Raw genomic sequence first — 21,393 nt, forward strand, 5'->3', positions numbered from 1 at the left:
TTGCTTTTTAAAAAACATGGGGGTCATAGAGGCATGTTGGAATTTTAATTACAATTTTTCTCTGTTTATTTTTAACTAGCCCATTTAGCTATTGGAGGAGAGCAGGAACAGGACCACAGAAACACCTCTTGCCATCTCTTCCTCCCTTCTACAAACATCTGAAGCAGTAAGATGGAGTCCTATGGGGACACCGCATAGTGACAGTTTTAAGGAGTCCTTACCATGTATTTTCTTGCCAGCATATGAAGCTTGCTGGCCAGAAGGTTCCCCTCTTTGGCTGCAGCCCCAGCAGGTGCTCAGAGCCCCCTGAGTTCTCTGTTCAGCAGAGGAAGGAGAAGGGCTGGCTTCTTTGTAAAGAGGTGCAGCTGGCAATGGGTGGTTGCCTATCAATAGGTATTCATCATATTAATGAAGCTGCTGCTGTTAAAACTGGAGCTAAGGGACAGCTTTTCAGCTGCCTGTTTTAAAGTAAGCTGTAAAGTAAAGTACCACCTGTGAAATGGTGGTACTGAGAGGGCTCCAAGGCTTGTGAGATGGCTTTTTTCAAACCCTTTTCAGGCTGACAGCACCCTTATTCAGAGATGTGTTTGTCTATATGCAAGTGACAAATGGCATTCACTTCTCTGGGAGCTCTGTACAGTTGCTTTTGTGAACCTTGACTAGCAAGAGCCAAACCATGACTTAATACTGCTTTTGTTCCTCATCTGCAGGCATCTTATGACAAAGACTTTCAGCCCCTTTCTTGACACTGCATGAGTCTTGTTCTGCAGCCCTTTGGCTTTTGGCTTCTGTAAGGTTTTTCTTTGTTTATGAGTATCAGAAAACATGAATATGCACATTTCATTTTCCTTTATGAGACTGTTGTGAACTAGTGTGTGACTTTTTGGGATGCAGGTGGCTTGTTTTAACACATTTTACCACAATGGAGAACCCTGTAGTGCCTCTTAGGACTAGTACTATTCTGGTTGTTTGCTTGTTCAACTTGAGTACTTAAGTTTTCTTCCAGTTCAAGTTTAAATCCAGCTCAATTCCACTTCTGTATCACATAAAGTGAGTGAATTGTCCTCTCAAATGCCCTGGAGAAGGATGTGAGGAGCAGAGCTGAAGAGTCCTATTAATTCCAGTGGTATGGCTGGCTCCCTTTATGAGTGCTGCTGAGGAAGGACCGTCTGAGACTTCCCTCCAGGTGGTCTATCAAGCAGAAAGGTAACAATTGAAGGAAATTCCTTTCCTGCCACCAGCTCACAAGCTCAACAAACAATCCCTTTGCGGAGACACTGGGGTCATCCCTCTAGTGTCTTATTTGTCTTTGTTCACTACTTGGAATTTGTTGAGCAGTTCCTTTCTGCAGGGACTAGGGAATGGTGGCCTGTTTCTCCCTTCCTGAACCTCTTTATGCCTTTCTAAGAAAACCAAGAAAAGAAGATGACAGAAAACAACCTAGAAACTGTCCTGTGTCACCATACATAACCACAGTTCATCCTTGTGTACATGCTACAGTTGTGTGACTGCTTTCATTTAAGGTGTTCTTCATTCTAGAGGATCTAAAAGGCCAAAAGCAGCTCAGTTGTGTGAGCAACACATCAGCAAAGTGTTCACATGGAGGCATGTGTCTGGAGAAAGTAACGCCCTTCCATCTCAGACTGCTCTGTTATCCTTTTATGTGCAAGGTACTGACTGGTATTCAGCCGTGCCCAGTCAGAGCTACCTGATTTATGAGCTTTCAGTAGAAGCTGCTGATTGTAGCTGCTTCTGAAGAGCATGTAAAAAGTCACCAGCTTTGACAGTTGTGACCCAGTGCAATTTCTCTCAGGTTTTGTTTTCTATGAATTCTTGGTTTTCAGAACTCTTGTTTTTTTCCGTCAAACTGTTAGAAGATGCTGTTCCATTAAATGGCCTGTGGCACGTTGTGTTCTTTGTCAGGCTTCTGTTGATCACTGTTGCAGTTTAATAGCTTCATGTGTAACAGGTTTGACTGTGCTAAACCCCTATGGTGTATGCACTGCCTCCTGTAGCTTGCTCTGGCTGACATACACTCTTGCACCCCCTCATTCCTTTTAAATCCTTCAGGGCATCATGCCTTTGGTTAAGGTCATGAGTAAGGTGGGACACAGCCTTCTTTTTAATTTCTTGTTCTACCTCACTTTTGGAAGATCAGGTCATCAGTTTTACTGGTCTCATTTTTTGCCTTTTCCTTCAGGTCTTTCTTCCCTGCCTTTGTAGTGGCAAACTTTTTGACTTGAGTTGCAGTGAGGAACCACATACCTAAATACATCTCTGCCAGCTCAGAGTGGTAAGACAGGTCTGGGCAAGGAGGGATGTCTGTGGACAGAGTGCAGGCTGGAATGTGGATGTAGTTGCCTGTGCCAACACTAACTCCCTGAGGTGAAGGTTTTATTTCTTTCCTGTGAGTAAGCTGGGAGTGTGTTAGCTTGAAGTAGCAATAGGTTTAAGAAAACCTTTGTTTCCTTTTCTCTGTATCTAAGAAAAGATACATCTTGTGTTAAGAAATCAAAGCAGAGGCTGGATGCTTGCTCTGAGCCATTTGCTAGCACAGAGGGAAGGAAGAAGCAATTTTGTGGTCTGTTTTGTTGCTAGAAAAAGAAGGGAACTCAAGTTGTTGAGTTGGCAGGTCACTGATACATATCTGCCCCATCTGAAGAAATACTTAACTTTTGCATAACTAGCTATGAACGTATTTGGGGAGCTGGCAGGCTGCAGAGCGCTCTGTGGTTCTCGTTACATTGGTATTTTTACATTTGTTGAAAATGGGCTTCTTTTATTGGTGGTAGAATTCCTTTTAAGTTGTCATTCAGAAACACCCGGAAGGGAGCTGAGGCCTGACAGCTCAGCAGATCATGCTGTGCCCTAGCTCCAGGCAGGATGCTGGTGTGCCCTAAGGAACAGCATGTGGCATGGAGCAAAATCTGGAGCTTCACCAGCCTTACTATGCTCCTATTGGCAAGATTCTGGAATTCACAGTGCTGGTGTAACTTAGGCAACATGTGGAACATTTATTTTGCTTGGTCTCATTTTTTGCTGCTGTAGCTACTGAATGCACAGCTACCTGATTAATGGAGAGACTTTAATCTTCTGACCCCCTTACTAACACCTGTTAATTGCACTCGTAGATTTATGAATTTGTAAAGCTAGAGGGGATGATTATGTTCTGTAGTTCAGTCTCTTCATGCAGCTGAACACAAACCTTTCACTAAGTCTAGCATTTTATTCTCTTTGCTTAAAAGTGAGTGCCTTGTTCTAAGAATGTGGTTTCTAGTCCCAATATTGAGTCACTGGAATTTCTCAAACCAATGTCAGGCCCACTGCTAATGGGAGAATCAGGGTGGTCTTAATCTCTGCATTTTAAAAATCAAGTGAGCAGGGCTGTTACAACTTCCTCAATGTAGGACATGTTCTTCAGTTCACAGATGTTGCTCTTCCATTTACTTTTTAACTTCCTACCGTATTGATAAATAAAGACCCTGTTTGTTGTGCCAGTCATGTTTATATGCGTGCCATAACCTGCCTCTTCTCTTGCTCCACATTTTTGATGTATATCAAAGATAACTTTACCCTTTTTGACTTACATAGAATCATAGAATGGTTTGGGTTGGAAAGGACCTTAAGTTCAAATAGTTCAACCTGCCTGCTATGGGCAGGGACACCTCACCCTAGACCATGTTACCCAAAAAGGTTCTGTCCTATATGTATATATATATAAAATATCTGGCATAGACTTCAATCCAGTTGAATATTCACCAAGACCCTCCATCATCATCATTGTAGCATCCAGAAGATTTCCATTTCAGAAGTATGACTACACTCTTGTTCCTGGAATTTGCTTGGCCTCAATGTTATTCTCTTGTCTTGCTCACTAGATCTTGCGAAAGAAATACAGAACAAGTGTGGAAACAGCCACATCAATGTGTTTCTCTTCCCTGCAACAATCTTGCTGAAGTCTTGTGCTCTAGGTTCTAAGAGAATTCAGGATTCACCAGTCTCTTTTTAAGCATCTCAAGTCAGATGTTTTGACTGTTTCACAGTATCACAGTATCACAGTATGTTAGAGATTGGAAGGGACCTCGAAAGATCATCTAGTCCAATCCCCCTGCCGGAGCAGGAACACCTAGATAATGTTACACAGGAATGAGTCCAGGCGGGTTTTGAATGTCTCCAGGGAAGGAGACTCCACAACCTCCCTGGGCAGCCTGTTCCAGTGTTCCGTCACCCTCACTGAGAAGAAGTTTCTTCTCAAGTTTAAATGGAACCTCTTGTGTTCCAGTTTGTACCCATTACCCCTTGTCCTATCATTGTTTGCCACTGAGTAGAGCCTGGCTCCATCCTCGTGACACTCCCCCTTTATATATTTATAGACACTTATAAGGTCACCCCTCAGTCTCCTCCAAACTATAGAGACCCAGCTCCCTCACTCTTTCCTCATAAGGCAGATGTTCCACTCCCCTAATCATCTTCGTTGCTCTGCGCTGGACTCTCTCCAGCAGCTCCCTGTCCTTGAACTGAGGGGCCCAGAACTGGACACAATACTCCAGATGCGGTCTCACCAGGGCAGAGTAGAGGGGAAGGAGGACCTCTCTCGACCTACTAACCACCGCCCTTCTAATACACCCCAGGATGCCATTGGCCTTCTTAGCCACAAGGGCACAGTGTTGGCTCATGGTCATCCTGTCGTCCACTAGGACCCCCAGGTCCCTCTCCCCTACACTGCTCTCTAACAGGTCGTTCCCCAACCTATACTGGAACCTGGGGTTGTTCCTGCCCAGATGCAGGACTCTACACTTTCCCTTGTTATATTTCTGCTCCCCCAGTCAATAAGAGGCTGTTCTGGTGCCCCCTTTCCCTCAGAAATACCTTTAGTGCTAAACCTTTTCTATTTGAAGAGTCATTGTCCTCTGATGCTGATGTTTTCAGAAACAGGATGACTTGGAAGTAAGGTTTTCTGCAAAAACAGCATGGGATTTAGTCTGTTTGCTGTTTATATTTAGCAGTTTTGTATGTAAGCATGGTCAGTCTTCCTTCCCTCTTCTCCCTACGACTTTCTCTGCTCTGTTCCTGTCTGCAGGAAGTCCTTTACCACTGGGTGACACTGTTTGATAGTTCTTAACATTCACGACAGTGAAGCCCTGAAGAAACTGTCCTCTGACTCTTTGGACTTCTGGTTTTTGAATCTAGGCTCAGTGTTCATATGAAATCCCATGTTTTAATGTAATTAAATTTGTAGTTAAATTTGATTCAGCCACATCTGCCCTCATGTTTAATTTTGTGCTCCAAACAGACTGGTCTAGAACACTGATATTGCACTGTAGCTTCAGGGAGTACAAACTGATCAGATTTGCTTTCTGATCTTAAAATGTCCTTAAAAACTGTGTCATTTCAGAATCTCCTATGGATCACTGCTGACCCATGTCTAAATAAATTGCTAGTTATCTTTTGGGATTAATCTAGTTGCAAACTGTGCTGTGGAGTGCATTTCCTAAGAGGCATAATTTCAGTGATCTCCTCCCAAAAGCCGTGTTTACTGCGGTGTAGTAATTAACCTGTGCAGTGTATTGGTGAAAGCCAGATAGAGATTCAGTTGCCTTTGCTAGTCATGATTTATTCCTTTCCAATGAATGATATCAGATGAGGTTGAGGGGAGGGGGTTTGTGCATGACATGATGTTGTTTTGCAGGAAGAAAGCAATATAGTTACTATGGGCCTTTTTGATGAGAAGTATCCAAAACACTCCTTGCCATCAGAATGTCTTTCTGCATCCTCAACCCTGTCGAGGGATTTCAGCAATCACAAGGACCTGAGTAAAATAAGTGTGGAGAAAATGAATTCCTTAATAAACATGCAGGACTTCTGGGGAAGAGAAATGATGTAAGATGCATAGTCTGCTTTATCTGCTATTAGTGTTGGATTGGAACCATGGGGTTACAGTGGGTTGAGAATAGAGAGGGTTTAGGGTAGATGGGCGCTGTTCACAGTGTGATGGTCTTCATCCTGTGTCTTTCAGTCTTTTCCATTGCCTGTATTAAACATTAGTTGGTAAGTAGTTTGTTGCAGGGAGAATCTATATCTGAGTTTTTCCTGTGTCTTAACTCATGGTAAATGAAGTTCTTCATTTCCTTCTATCCTCCCAGTGCTCTTCACAGCCCGCCTTGCATGGAGACCTCCTGCTGCATCAGGAGAGAGACACTTTTTCTCTCATCTTCTACCTCTGATTACACAGCTGCATTGATACCTCTTCAGCATTTTAACTGTGCAAGAGAAGAAAGAAATACAACTGTTCAGAGCTGGTGCTTTCAGCTGGTTTCAAAGCCAGTGGCAGAGAGGGAAATTTCTGTTGAATTAACAGAAATTCCTGTTCTCTTGGCATGGTAATTTTAGTGGAAGGTGAGGCTATTCTTAAAACTGTTTGCATCTTTCTGTATCTCTTTTCCAACACTAGAGACCAAGAGGAACCAGCCTTTCTGTCCTCACTGGCATTGCTCTTCAGCCCTCAGCTTCTGTGGGGAGCTAGGCTCTCCCCTTGACACTCAAGACTTGACTGAACTTCAAAGCACAGGAACAGAGACTGCCTGGTGGTGTTTAAGTTGAATGAGAGCCATAAGCAGCCCTTTGCATATGAGAGAACTGTAACAGTGTGAAGCATTGCCCCCGATCTTGCACACAGTCTCCCTTTAGGTGTTGGTGCTAATGCAAACATCTTTAAAATGATCCTATGTCTTCTGGTGTCTCATCTAGTGGATTTTATCTGTGCTTTGTTGACATTAACACTCTCAGCAGTACTTAAGGGAAGAAAATGAGCATTAACTGGATGGATTTCCTTGAGAGTTTGAGTGGTTTATTTCATTTTAATATCCTCTGAAGTGACAACAGGAACCTCTTCAGTAGCCAGCAAGCTCTCTGCTTCTTTCCATATCCTTGACATCACTAAGATTGCTTTGGGCTACCCTGATCAAGTGTGCAGCACCCTTGTTCCTGAGAGCAGTCTAGGTGGTCTGTCAGTCATTGGGTAGCCATGCAACTGATGATACACAGTATAAGGAAGGTGCTATAAGTTTAGCTGTTCTCTCATAGGACAGACAGAAGTTTTTCAGTCTTGTTACTTCATTTTGTCTGCTGGGATCTGAAGATGACAAGAAGCAACGAGATTTGCCTTGCAGAAGCTTGAGCTGGTTTCGGAGATGCTCTTTCTCTTGTATGTACGTGAGTTGTGGGATGAAATAACCTGCCTAAGATGAGAAGAGCAAGGCTGGAGCCATAAACAAAAGCCTGTTAAAGGCTTTAAAACTCTGATGGTCTCCGTTTTGTTTGAAGAATGGAAATGTAAGTAGTCTGGTAACAGGGTGATATTCAGTGAGTGATCCCTGTGGCACAGTAGGTACACAATTTTGAGAATGGTGAATCATAGACTCAGGGGATGGTTTAGATTGGAAGGAACCTTAAAGCTCTTCCAGTTCCAGCCCCCTGCCACAGACAGGGACACCTTCCACTAGAGGAGGTTTCTCTAAGGTGCAGACACTCTTCTGATCTAGAAGCAAAACTTGTGGCTGGGAAGTGGCAGCCTTGCTGAACAAAGTATGAGGGGCTGGGAGGAACTGCAGCCACCAGGACCTCCGTGGTCCTCCCCTCTTCCTCCACAGGCAGTCTGGATGGGTTTTGCCATGATTCAAAGCCTGTCATCCCTTTCAGCCACAAAAGGCTGTGTGAGTAAGAGCCAGACTCCTTGAACATTGCTTGAGCATCTTGGCTGGGAAAACTATTTTGTATTCAGTTTTCAGGAACTTTCACTTTGAATTAAAGGTGAGATGTGGGAAGTTATTAATGATATCTATAATCAAGGATTAATCAAGTAAATCTCTCTAGTCAAGAGTCTCTTGCTGCACTGAGAGCATATGGATAGAAATGATAGCAGTGGTGAGCTTTCATGTGCAAACAGTGGGAAGATGGTGCCTGGAAGCACACTCTGCATTGAAGTGGCTCTTTCCTTTCCACCCGTGCTGATGTGAGGTGGTTCTGGTTGTGTAACTTCTGAGCAGAGACAAACTGAAGAGTTTTTATTCCAATACCTCTTGAAATGAGAAGGGGGAGAGTAAAGCCGTATTTTTTCTCAAGTAATGCCTTTGGGTTACTTGTAACACACCACAAGTGTATGCAGTAGTTTAAAGAGCTAAAAATGTAAGTCTTAAAAACCAGTGTTTGATGCTTCGCAGCACAGCTCAGAGCAGATGTTGAAGCATTTGTGAGAGTAAAATCTTCAGGAGTTGTTCAGTATTTGAGCTAATGCTTCTGTGCAAAGTATCAGTTCAAGAATTTATTAGGGCAAAAAGGAAATTAATTTGGCCTTAATGTAACTTCTGGGTCCTGGACTAGGCTATTATTTTGCTGTTCATTGGTATTTTTAGGCATTTATTTATGTGCCTTTTAAGGGACCTCAACTCTACCTCTGCTTTCACAGCTGGAAAGAATTGTGGGAATCATGTGAATGGTGAAAATGCCATATATATGTATAATAATCTAAATATATGGTGTCCCATAGGAATTTTTATATTCAGATTCCATATGCAGAAGGTGATTTCTGGTATGAAGAGTACCAGAGAGAAAATAAGTGCAATTCCCTGCATGTCATATGAACACGAGGGGATTTTTGGCATGAACTTCCCCTTCTTGTGGAAGCCATGGAGCCCTGTTGTAGCAAAAGCTCTGGCAGCTGCTAAATCCTTAACCTGGTGTTGTTAAGATCTACTTTAGATCTGTTAAAAACACTTGTGGCTGGTTGTAGCTCTCTTTGTACAAGTTTCCAGCGTTATTACCATTGAGGGACTTTGGCTGAAAAAAACATCTATAAATAGACTATAAATGAATAAAGCTGTAAGCAAACGTGGCTGTTGGACACATTCCCCCACATGTAACCTGTGCTTCTGGCACACTGCAGTTCAGTTGTGTCTATTCTATATGATCAGCTTGCAGGATCTCTTCATTCTTCCTGAATTTACCTACACTCCAAGAAAAATAAATGGGAGAATTGCAAGCATTGGTGTTGGATCTCCAAGACTTGAGGTACCAGTATGGTACTTCTTGATTGCTCTAAGAGCATCTTTGTATCTGAAAGCATTAAACTAGGAGGATACTTGAAGTTATTTTTATATATAGATCATTTTCTTTGTCTAACGGGGTAGTGAAATTGCTTTTCAGTGCTGTTTGAGGAATTAAAACGCCTCATACATGCAGGACCCGCAATTTATTGTTTCTTGATGGAAAACCATGTATCCATAAGAAGTGACAAAGTATGTGAGAGCTACTTGGGCAGGACAAGATAGGGTAGAGAAATGCTTTTGTGCTGCTTGTGCAGCAGCAGCTAATTCAGGAAATGTACTGGGGAAACACCTGCCAGATTAGTGGGTGTATTAAACTTGAGCCAAGCTGATCTCAAACATCCCTGAATCCAAATCTCTTTGTTTTAAAGCAAGGTAATGGGGAAACACAGAGCTGGATTGTGCATTCTCAGTTGATCGTATACCAGCAGATGGTTAAAAGGAGCCTCTCAAATGCTTTTAAGGCAGCATATTCCTGCTAAGTGATTATTTGGATCATTCATGTCCCGCTATTGCACTTTCTGATGATGTGAAAGCAGCTCTATGGGTTGTGACTCTGTGGTGATGAGCACTAGGGACTACTGGAATATGTATTTCTTTAATTGTTATCGCTTGAATGTTGATTAAACTTCATTTAAGGACTTTTACAGGGTTCTGTCATCAGGCTTGTCTGGTTTATAGGTGTGAGCCTGACTCTCACAATGAAACTGGTGCTTTTCTGACAGCTCCATTCCTGTCTACTGCTGGCTTGGTGCATCCTATGTGCCTCAGTTTCCTTCTTATGTGAAACACACCTGTGCTTCTGTAAACATTTGCTTTGAAAAGGTGTGGGTAGAACTCACACCGTTTAATCGTGTTGTTTGCTCATAACCTTACACAGTGACTCTGCAGGACTGGGTCTGTGGCCTCCAGCCAGGCTGAGGTTTGCAAAGGGTGTGAGAGGAGTGAGTGAGTGGGAACTAAGTGCCCTGTTTGGCTGGCTCTGTTTGGAAATCCTAGCTGCAATCATCTGCAGCTTAATCACACATGGAAGGCATCTTGAGTTCCCAAGGGAGTTTTATTCATTCAAGTTTGCTGCTAGTAGAGTTCATGTTACATGAGGAAACCATTCCTGACCTCTGTGTTGAATACAAGTTTTTAAAAGCGGAGATGGGGGCAGAAGAAAGCAGAATAAATAGACTTCTTTTTCAGGGCTTGCCAAAAGGGAATCTACAGGCTTCAAAATCTTACATCAAACTTTCTGAGAAGTGATTGAATCAAATCATTTTTCAAGGGCTTGTGTTAAAAGCACCCTACATTGTTTCTGACAGTGGTAGGGTAATTCTGCAGCTTTCAGCTCTGCCTAGAGCAAACAAGACTCATCTTGAAGCAGCAGCAGGTTATTTTCAGATTTACTTTAATGGAGAGCTGTCTGGTAAATGCCTTTTAAAAGACTCACAGCCCCATCAATGCAACAGAACTCAGAGAGTACAGAAAACCAAATATTTACAGAGCAGGTTTATTTTGGGTGGAGGCTGGATATGTAACATTGGAGTTGGTTTAGCTGTGATAAGCCTGATGTGAACGCTGAGGAAGTATGAATTGTGGCCTTATTCAAAGGAGAAAAGAACTGTAGCATATTCATTGTCTGTGGGAAAGAGAATAGACTTCCACATGCTTTTTATTAATGACATTGTGCTATGTGGTGTATGCTGTGGGTTGGGGTTTTGTTTTTAGCTTCTTACCAAGAAGACAGAGCCAGACTCTTCACTGTGCTTTGTGGCAGGAAGGTAAAAGGCAATGTACCTATGTTAAAACAAGGGCTTCATATAGGTGTAAAGGTCAACTTCACCATGAAGACAGTGAAAAAGGGCTGCCCACAGAGTCTGTGCAGCCTTGAAAGGCTTCAGCAACTTCTTCTGACGTCAGTTTTTCGATGATCCTTTGTATTTGGTACATGTGGTGGTAGCTGGTTGTTTGACTGAATCAAGAAGGACTCTGAAGGGGTGATGGGAGAAGTATTTTTATGGCATGAGCCATGTCAGTAAGAGGTTTATGCCATGTACAGCAATATGCTTACATAGTTTTAAACTGTGGGCAATTCTTATATTAGTTTGAGAGGTCTCTGGGAGAACTGGCATCCCCACAGAGTGCAAAAACGCTACAGCAAAACTTGCCTTGAAAACCTAATGCAGAGCCCACCCTGCAAGCAGCTCACATGGGTGTAAGCTGTTTCTCATCACATTTGCTCCATAGAATCCTGGTGTGGGAGATGTAGCTGCAGCAAAACACAGTTCACATTATCCATTCAAACAAGGAAGCTGAAAGGGCTATGTCAGGTCCATGAGACACATTTAAATTGAGTGGCTTCCCTGCATCCACTGAAAACTTGGTCTTGTAGTTTTGCTGCTTCATCTGTAAGTGCACACACAGCCCAAGCAGGGTGATAGTGGTTCAGTATTCATGTACTGAAGTGTTAGTGGAAATCTTTCCACTCTACCGAGTGGATTTTGAATCAGTCCTGAGCAACAGCATGAGATTCCTCATGAAAAAAACAATAGGTCAGGGATTAAACTGAGACTGAATATAGGGTTCACAGCCCATGAAGTGAGAGAGGGAGGGAAAGGCTCAAACAGCAGAGTATAAATTAAAGCACATACTCAGCTTTTACTGGAAAATACATGGCAAATTCCAATGATTCTCTGTACCATATAGTGTGCAGCATTCAGCTGTTCTGCCAGTCAGGCTAATGGAGGTCTCTTGTCTTTTCTTTCATGTCCCATTGATTCATCTCATGGGATGAATCACATGCTGTGAGATTGGGTTTTTTGGGGTCTGTTTGAGGGGCCAGTGTTTCATTGAACTGATAATTGCAGATTCGGCAGTTGTGCAGGTTTTCACAACAGCAAACAGAGGCAGAATTGCTCTGAATGTCTTTGTTTTGGATGCTGAGCTTTTTGTAACTGAGCCTTTGTCCTGGAAGGGAGTATGAATAGTCATATGGAAAGTATTTGACAACTATACTTGTCAGCTGTTGATTAAAAGTGTTGTGATTTGGTATATAGATACTTTTGCTATAACAGGTTAGGAAAATGCCACATTTCCAGTTGGTATAAATCATCAAGACTTCACTGCCTTCAGATCAATGGGTTTTCAGTGAAATTTGGCCTTTGAAACAACCTCACCCAACTTTTTCTCCTCTATCTTTCCACTCCAAACTCTGTCCCCTATCCCAGCAATTGTAGATGTGGTAATTTTCACATGGAAGCTTTTGCTCAGCACACTACAGTTGAAGACTTATCCACAGGTGTTTACCCCCTAGCTGACATGGGACTGGTGGCAGAAAATGAGACTTTGTATGGTTTCAGTACATACTCATAGTATTTGATACAGTCAGTATTTAAAATGCCTTTAGGGTCTCAGTATTACTGATGTAAAAAATCCTTCATCTGAGTAAGCCTATTAAAATCAATAGGGTTTCTCACACACTTAACCTGAACTATTTGTCTGGTCCTTCATAAACCAGAGGGAATCTGCATCTGCAAGTCAAGGGATGGAGGCTGTTGGAGATGATATTGGTGTGAAATTGCTGTCTATATGCTGTGGATGTTTGCTCTGAGAGCCTTTACTTACTACAGACAAAATTAATCTAGGGAAAGCATAACTGTTACCAGTGTAATATGCTGCTTTTATGTTTTAATATATTATTAAAAGACCATTTAGTGTAGATTTACTGGAGCTTTGCCCCTGTTTTACAGATACTGTGAACAAGGACACTGAACCCAAAGATCCATATCCCATTCCAAGAAAGATTATGGCTGAACCAGACTACATAGATGATGACAATCCTGAATTAATTAGACCTCAGAAATTAATTAATCCTGTGAAGTCATCTCGGAATCATCAGGATCTCCATAGAGAGCTGCTTATGAATCAGAAAAGGTAAGAATCTAAAAACCTTTTGTGCTACCCTCCCACCCCAAACACATAGCTTGAGGTTTAGTTTCATCAAAATGACATTCTACCCAAAACCCAGCAGTTCTTATTGATTTGGATCTTGTAGATGAAAAGAGTGTGGTTCTTAACCATGGCATTTATTTCTGCTTCAATCTCAGTTGCTCTGCAAAAGCTTGTACAAGACCTCTCATTCTGGTTTTGTGAATACTCGCAAGGGGTCAGTTTCAAGGGGAAGCAGTTCAGTTCTCCCCTATCTCATTTCATATTGGCTACCTGGGCACTGTAATTTGTCTTGAATTTTAACTTTGACAAAGTATTTGACAGCGTTTTGCCATTACCAGCAGGATGATCAAATCTGTGGGTTTCACCATTCCCAGCACAATGAGTTCATGGGGCCATTTTTAAATCAAAGAAATCCAATATTTTGTTTCACATGAAACTATTCTCTCCTACTTGATCTTTCTTACAGTGCAGTATGACAATCTGGTGCCTGCTCCAGTGCTACACAAGTGTTTCTTTGTATGATATGCAAATGCTGCTGCTTCCATTCTGGGATGGGATGCACAGCTGTTGCTATAGATATTGCTTTTAAAGATGCAAATAACTGGAACTTGATTTCATCAACTTCAGAGACACAAGCACTTGTCCCAGAGATAGCTGAAGTTCTGTTATTAAATCTCTTCAACAATGCGTGACTCATTTAGAAAACATAATAAGAAAACAGCCACCAGACCACACAGTGGAGGAAAAGCCACCAAGCTTGTTGCTGCTCCTCCATTTAAACAGAAACTCACTATGATATAAACCAGAGATTTGGTGTGTAGAAGCCACCCAAAATGGGCTTTCCAAAGACAAGGGTGTGGGGATCCACAAAACAGAAGGGGAGAACAGTATTTCAGAGTGCATTTGCTAATCAAGTTGCTGGTGGCAGGCATTCAGGCTTTTTGAGACCCAGGACCTTGAGAAGGGAGAGGAGGAAGCTATTACTATTTCTTTGGCTATGCCAGCGCAACTGGATTTGTCTGTTTGGCAGGAAGAGGCACATTACAAAACTCCTTTCTGGCAGGGGAGGATTTTGAGGGGAGAAATAGGTCTTTTTACTCGTAATAGCAAAATCCTCACAAAAAGTAAGCTTAGATACTTAACTCTAAAAGGATTGCGTACACAATACAGCATTTCTTTAGTGATGAAGTAGAAAAGTTCTGCAGAATACCAACTGAATTGGAAGAAACTGGCCTAAATAGGTGTTTGTCCTATTTTTCATTAATGAGATTAAACATCAAAGTCAGTTCCTAGCACCAAGAAGTTTATAGTCATAGAAAAAAAAGATAATCGAAGTTTCCCAACTTATGATCTATTTCTAAAGGATGTGGAGGCTGCAACAAATTAAGGCTATTTTTTTTTCCTTCTAAGTTTATGAAAGCATGAAGCACTTTTGAATAGTTATGGAGTTCTTTTCTTGTGGGAGAGTATCCTATTACACAGTGGAGTTGTGCAGCTCTCAATACCCATCTTCTTTTATTGTGAGATTTTGATTAGCTGCAGCTGTTAATTTTAGATTCTTAATTGCTGGTGCAGAAATGATATATATTGAGGGTTTCCACCAGCAGAAAAACTGGTGGTTTTGAGAAGAGGGGGTTAGTCTTTGTGCTTCGCGCCACTGTACTAACTCTGATATGAGGCTTTCTAGTAATGTAGGCCTTAAGCTTATGGTCTGCTTTGTTACTGCAAACTGTCATGTTTATGGAGGATTTCGTGCTTTTATAGAAGTCTGCTTAACAAGCACCTTATTTTATTGTGAAGACTCTGTAGGCACCAGCAGCTTCACTTTTTGACCAATCTGCTCTAAACAGCCATTTCTGGATCTTAGAAACATAGAATCAATCAGGTTGGAAAAGGCCTTTAAGATCACCAAGTCCAACCTTTACCCCAGCACTGCCAAGGCCACCGATAACCCATGGCACTGAGGGCCTCATCTGCATGGTTTGTGAACACTTTCAGGGAAGCTGACTCCAAGGCTGCCCTGGGCAGCCTGTCCTAATGCCTGACTGCCCTTGCAGTCAAGACATTTTTCCTCATACCCAGTCTAAACCTCCCCTGGCACAGCTCGAGGCCACTTCCTCTTGTCCTGTCACTTGTTACCTAGAAGAGACCGGCCACCTCCTCACTCCATCCTCCTTTCAGGTAGTTGTAGAGAGATATCTCAGAAGATATTAGCCAGTGCTGGTCTGATCATTCTCCCTGCCTGCTGCTGTAGTTATTTACTTGCACAAATGGTAGTTTTTTGGGGCAAAGATCCAGGCAATGGTGCCTCAAGGCATTGGTCACTTAGCTTAAGCTGGTTTTACTTAGTAGGAGTCAGCCTCTGCTCTGCAGAGTATTGGCCCTGTCCCTTCCAGGGGTTTTAACCCTGGCAGCTCTAACTTGTGGTCTAGCACATTTTGTTTACTGTATAGCAAAGCTTTAGGATTACTTATTTAACCAGAGCAATAACTAGGAGGTATTGCAAGACTCCCAGTTAATCCAGTGGCCACCTATTTCTTGTGTTTCCTTTTTACATATGGTTGACATTACAGATCTGACTACCAACCCCACTTGATTAGACTGAGAGGTTGTATTTACTTCTGTGGGTCTCCTTTATTATAGCTACAACACATCTAAATCAGCCTTGTGCCTCTGGTTTCTTATGCTGCAACCTTACTGAATAAAAGCAGGAACAAGTAATGTTACTTAGCAGCTTGCCTCTGGTTTGTGGCTGCCTTGAATTGCTAATTGCCAACATGGGAGCTTCCGCTGACTCAGCTCTCAATGATCCAGTAGTAGTAGTAGTAGTAGTAATATATAAATCACTCCAGCTTTTCTCTGCCTAAGTTTTATGTGTTAAAATGTAATTAAAATAGCATGAAACATTAAATGTGAACGCGATCTCGGAGCTTCTGTTGTTTTCAGGCCACAAGATCTATTATGAGAAAAAGGGAACAGCATTTGGTGTTGCTAAATATTTGATTTTGCTGTCAGGGTATCCACAGGGCTACATGTGTTGAATAATATATGGAGTCATTCATAGATGTCACTGTAAAATAGCATTTTTATGTATTATTGGACGTGCTGTCAAATATTCATATTATGGAAGAATCAGGCAACCACAGATACACAGCACATAGGGAAGGGTAAAAGTAGCTTTCTGAAAGCTTATTGAGAATCTCTTAAAGTTGAAATGAGAAATGGTTGACGTTAAACTTAAAAAAACGGATGTTTTTCTGTAATAGTCTTCACAGGAAAGACAACAATAAGGAAGGCACATTTGGGATCTTTCTGCTCTGATTTAAGTGACACATACTTGAATAACAGGGAGAGCTTTGAATCTTCTCATAACAAATTTTGAAGACATGATAGCATAACAGAGAGAAAAGAACTGGCTGAAGTCACAAAAATAAGTAGAAGTAGGAGTGTGTGTGTCTTTAGCCTCTTTTGAGTGTAGCCTGGCAGCTCTCACTGGAAATGCCTTCGCAAACAGACATGGGTAAAGCTCTCACACTTTCAGGATTTCCAGGACAGTGAGACAAAATCCAGAGGGACACCACTTTTTTGTGCTGTCCATGCAAACTTCTCTGGGCATAATACCCTACATAGGACTGTAAACACAGTCTCTCCAAGTTATCAGCCAGCAGGAGAACTCTTTTTGTCCAAAATTGGTTTCTAGCTCTGCTGGTCTTGATTTGTGATGGGATTTTTAATACAGTCTTCTAAAATTAAGGGAATAGAGGAAAGACTAAAGATGAAAGTCAAAATAGTGAATTATACAGGAGAAACACTAGCATGCATATTAAAGGGAAACACCCTCAGGAATAATATGGCTTAAATTCTAGTTTAAGGGGTTGTAGAAACCAGGCAAATGTCTGTGGTTTTTTCCTTTCAATTATTAATATTCCAATATATCTAAATAGGCAACTACTGGTCTTTATAAAACCTACCTATACAATCCTATGTGAATGTCTGCTAATTAAACTTGATCTCTTTCTCCCCTGTTTCCCTACCACCACCATTCCCCCCATTTAATTTGCAGGGGTCTTGCACCTCAAAACAAACCAGAGCTACAGAAGGTGATGGAGAAAAGGAAACGAGATCAAGTTATTAAACAACAAAAAGAAGAGGAAGCACAAAAGAAGAAATCAGACCTGGAAATAGAGCTACTGAAACGGCAGCAGAAACTGGAGCAGGTAAGATGGGCAGTAACACTACTTGTATTTGTCTACATCTGAGCTACTCACTTTGAGACTTTCCTTTGTAGACAGGAAAGAAGCAGCAGCCAATTTTTGTAACATTACCTCTGATCAGAATGTCTTATTGATAGATACCAATAGATATCAGATATCTTCTTAGGATGAGTCAAATCACACTCTGTGATTACCTGTTTGTTGTTACTTACTGTATAGGAACTGCATATGGTGTCTGCCTTAGGTCAAATGAATCCTGCAACAGGAATGTGTGTGGAGCACTGACCTTATTTGACCACTGAACTGTGATGAACTAGTCAACTTTCTTAGACTAACTATTAAGAGATGATCCACTAAGAATGGCTGTTAGACTGTAGTGTATCAAAACTGGTGGATGCTTAAAGAGTTAAATCAATTGATTCTTTCTCCTGGGTTACATAAGAAACTAGATGACTTTCAAAGATCTTTTGTAGCCTTAAAATGTGTGAGCCCATTGCCCTTTTCAAATGAAGGGGAAGATACTCAGACTCTGGCTAAGGAGATGATGTGGAGTAGGAGTTCATTGTGGTGAAGCTTACTTCTAGACACCCGGGCAGGCAAGTGTGTCTGTGCCTCTTAAAGCACTTCCTGTACCTACAGGGAAATACCTCTACAGTAAAACAAGCACCTCATTAGAGAAGTCACTGTGCTGGTGCATTGTGTTTGGTTTTAAATAAATTAATGCTTTAAAACAGTTTCTCCTGTTCTTGTCAATGGAAATCAATTAATTGTTGTTTTTAAGTGTGCCATCCTGTCACTTTTCCTTTCTGCTCTTAAGGGCCCAGCTTCAAATCGTTCAGCTTGTAGGAAGATTTGATTTGAAACTGAACCATCCAAGAACATAGGGAGAGTAGAAAACTCTTCTAGAAGAGGAAAAGCCTGCCCATTGCAATCAGTGTTGTGACTCTTTAAACAAGATAGAAAGGGCATTAATTGACAATGCAGCTCATGGAGGAATGTTGTCATGATTTATTGCATCAAGGCATGCCCCTTCCCAGTGAGCCAGAGACAAAGGAAAGATTATTTAGGTGAGCTGTATGTGGTCCCCATTAATCAAGGAGACCTTGGTCTGTTAAAAAGGAAAAGCCTCTTTGAGGAGCTTTTGTTAGTTTTCTAAAGGGTTGTTTCTTCCTTTCTGCCAGCTTATCTGCCTTCACTGAGGATTGCTAAGCAATCTATGTTCTGTGTGATGTGTAAGCCCTGTTCTGTATGGGTACTGCACAGAATAGTACAGTAATATTGCCCCAAGAGTAATTACTCACATGATAATTTTGAGTGTCTGCATAGAAGCTCCAGCTGGGTTAAAAATGTCAGTGAATGGGCTCTCAAAAATGAACAACTAAGGGCCAAGGAGGATTTTTGTGTTTTATTATTGCTTTGTGTGATAGACAAAACAGATACAGCAAAAGTTCGATACAGAAATCCATACCTACACACTCAGAAATAAATCCTGCAAGTGTGCTCAGTAGTAGCTGTTGGCATGTGTTCTCCAACAAGGCACATTAGTGCTTGTCCTGTTGTAAAAGCCAGAGATGGGAATTATTGTTGTTTCTTTAATGAAGATATCCAGGAATTTCTTCAAAAATGGTTCCTCTTGGTTTTGGACTCGGCTTGCAGAGTTTGTTGACATCTGGAATGAGCTAGAGCCAAGGATTTAAAAAATTCTATGGTTTATGAGAGCAGATACTCCTAAAGAAATGCAACTTTATCTTTTCCATGAGAGGAGGAAGGGAAGCAGTTTAAAGAGTTTTGCGTGGCCAGTTCTTGAAACCTTTAGATTTTTTGTCTTGTATTTCCATGATCTATTTTATATACTTTTGTTTTTCACATGTGCTTCTCTTTTAAGCTGGAACTGGAGCAACAGAAGATACAGGAAGAGCAGGAAAACGCACCTGAATTTGTCAAAGTCAAGGGCAACTTGAGGAGGACGGTCCAGGAAGCAACAGAAGCACCAGACTCCTAGAGCCAGCACCTGCTAAGACTTCCAGCTTTCCTGCAGAGAGAGGCTTTTGCAAGTTGTCTCAGCTTTGCCCCTCAAGAGGGAAAACAACAGCATCCAGCTGATACCTGAAGATGAGATATTTAATTCCTGGGACGTGTGGATTAAAAAGACAGCACTGTAAACAGATCGACTTGCCAAATGCAGTCCTGAGATCAATGGACAAGGAGCCTGTTTGTCAGTTCAAGTGTCATGGACCAGTCTGATGTGCTTACTCAGAGATTTCAACCAGGGATACTAGAGAAACTTCTTCAGTGTTGCACTGCTTTATCTTTTGTGATCCTAGTTTAGTGGAGATACACAGATTATATTTTGCTTTAAAGCAGAACAAAAATCCTCCTGTGATATCTTATGAAGCTTTGCTGTGCAGGTAGATTTGCTCCATCTAGACCTACAGCCTGTGTATATCCTAGAAGAATATGCATTTAGTTGGAATTTCTATCAGATCTGGGGGATATGAGGTATGTTGATCGCTGCTGCCCATCCCCACTAGGATAGGCAGGTGTTGGGCAGGCTAAGAATGCTTAAAATTCACCAGCAGTGAAAAGTTAAGCAGCCTTAAAGCCCATTTCTCCCTGTTCATCTTGTAGAATTTGGGCTATGAAAGAGCAGAAACCCTCTCACCAGGGAAAACCCAGAAGCTGATTTATCTGTCTCCAAGCTTACACTGCTGTGTACAGGCCTGTACAGTGCTACCTGTGGATTTACCTCTCAATGCAAAATAACCCGTCTTCTACTTTCTGTGTTTTGAAATGCTACCTACTTCGCTGTTGTGACCTTTCTCCTCCAGGGACATGCTGATCTGAGGACAGTGTTAACATGTTACTTGGTAGTGTTTAAACTCATTTGCTGGAACTGAAATCAGGACACTGATTTGCCATATAATCGTAGAATAGTTATCAGTTCCTGCTCTTTGCTTGCAGGAACTTGTTGCAGTTCCTGCACCAGAGCAGTGTTTAAGCCACACCAGACCAATAATTGGAATCTACTGAGATACTCTAAAGTGAGGTATAAAATGCAATTCATTTTATCCCACCCTTTCTTTAGCCTCAAGAAAGAAGAGAAGTGTGTTTACCACTGAGTCTTTGGGTCCAATCCTGTCACTTTCTGGCTTTCCACAAATTGCCCCTGTGACTTGCCATTAAGTTAAATATTGCTCAGCTTGCACAGGGATGGCAGAATCTGATCCTTCATGCTTATGACTACTAGATATCCAGGAAAGCCTGGGATGAGAAGAGGGGAAGAGATCACTCATGTAGGATTATAGAATTGATTTTTTACCTGGTGTGAATGGGTGCAGATATCTTATCTTCAGAATCTGAGGGGAGAAATCCTCATCTTCCTTAGTTGGCACAGTCGTAGCTCTCACTGAAGCCGTGTTCATCCCTATCACCTGAGGATCTAATCCTAGCCTTTGCCTTAGGATGCTAAACAAAATAATTTCTGCTTCGTAATTACATTGGCTATAACTGTTTGAGAACACGTTTTGTTGATATCAAGAGTGGCATGTTTATATTGTAAAGGTGGGGGGGGGGGGGTGTTTCTAGTTCCTTTTCCCTTTCCTGTAAGCATTGGACGATTTAAATCCAATTTCAGCATAACAAATGCTCACAATTAGAAGTGTTTCCTAGATACGGACTTCCATTTGTCAAGATCCAGGTGTTTTTAATGAGGACAGAATCAGATTGAGAGTAAATTGAATTGTGATAAGTGGATTGCCATTGATTTAGACTTGCAGCATGACTCGCGTCTAGAAGATTAAATCTGGTCTACCAGACTTCAGATTATGGACATACAACAAGGGCCAAACGTAAGACTCTTCCTTGTATTTTCTCTACAAAGGAACAACCCAAGTGCTGCAGGCTCTTCCCCTCTCTTTTCCTTTCTTCTGGAAGGAGAAGATCTTCCTTTCTGGCAGCACAAACACTTGCACTGATTGAGTTTGTTTCATATTGTTGAGACAGCACTATACACAAGCCTTCCATGCCACATTCATGTGTTATTTTAGCCACTCCCAGCCTATCAAACTTCATGCCTCTTGCTTTCCACGCCACAATTAACCTTCTGCTCAGTATGGAAATGTCTAGAAGTTGATGAGGAA

General features: G+C 41.7%; 1 protein-coding gene across 3 annotated transcripts in view; it reads left to right on the forward strand.

Annotated features, from left to right (window-relative positions):
* The window catches only part of FAM107B (family with sequence similarity 107 member B), a 59,185-nt gene extending 39,456 nt beyond the window's left edge, over nucleotides 1-19,729 (forward strand). For all 3 annotated transcript variants that reach the window (XM_057422427.1, XM_057422426.1, XM_057422428.1), the window contains exons 2-4: nucleotides 12,839-13,022; nucleotides 17,104-17,257; nucleotides 19,140-19,729. In XM_057422427.1, the coding sequence (XP_057278410.1) occupies nucleotides 12,895-13,022; nucleotides 17,104-17,257; nucleotides 19,140-19,256 (399 nt within the window). In that variant the 5' untranslated portion in view covers nucleotides 12,839-12,894 and the 3' untranslated portion in view covers nucleotides 19,257-19,729. The remainder of the gene's footprint in view (nucleotides 1-12,838; nucleotides 13,023-17,103; nucleotides 17,258-19,139) is intronic.
* Nucleotides 19,730-21,393: the final 1,664 nt, after the last annotated feature.

The sequence above is a fragment of the Pezoporus wallicus genome, unplaced genomic scaffold (assembly GCF_028554395.1).
Source record: "Pezoporus wallicus isolate ANWC-B61680 ecotype Strahan unplaced genomic scaffold, APGP_CSIRO_Pwel_v1 contig_3058, whole genome shotgun sequence".
NCBI classification, from domain to species: Eukaryota; Metazoa; Chordata; class Aves; order Psittaciformes; family Psittacidae; genus Pezoporus; species Pezoporus wallicus.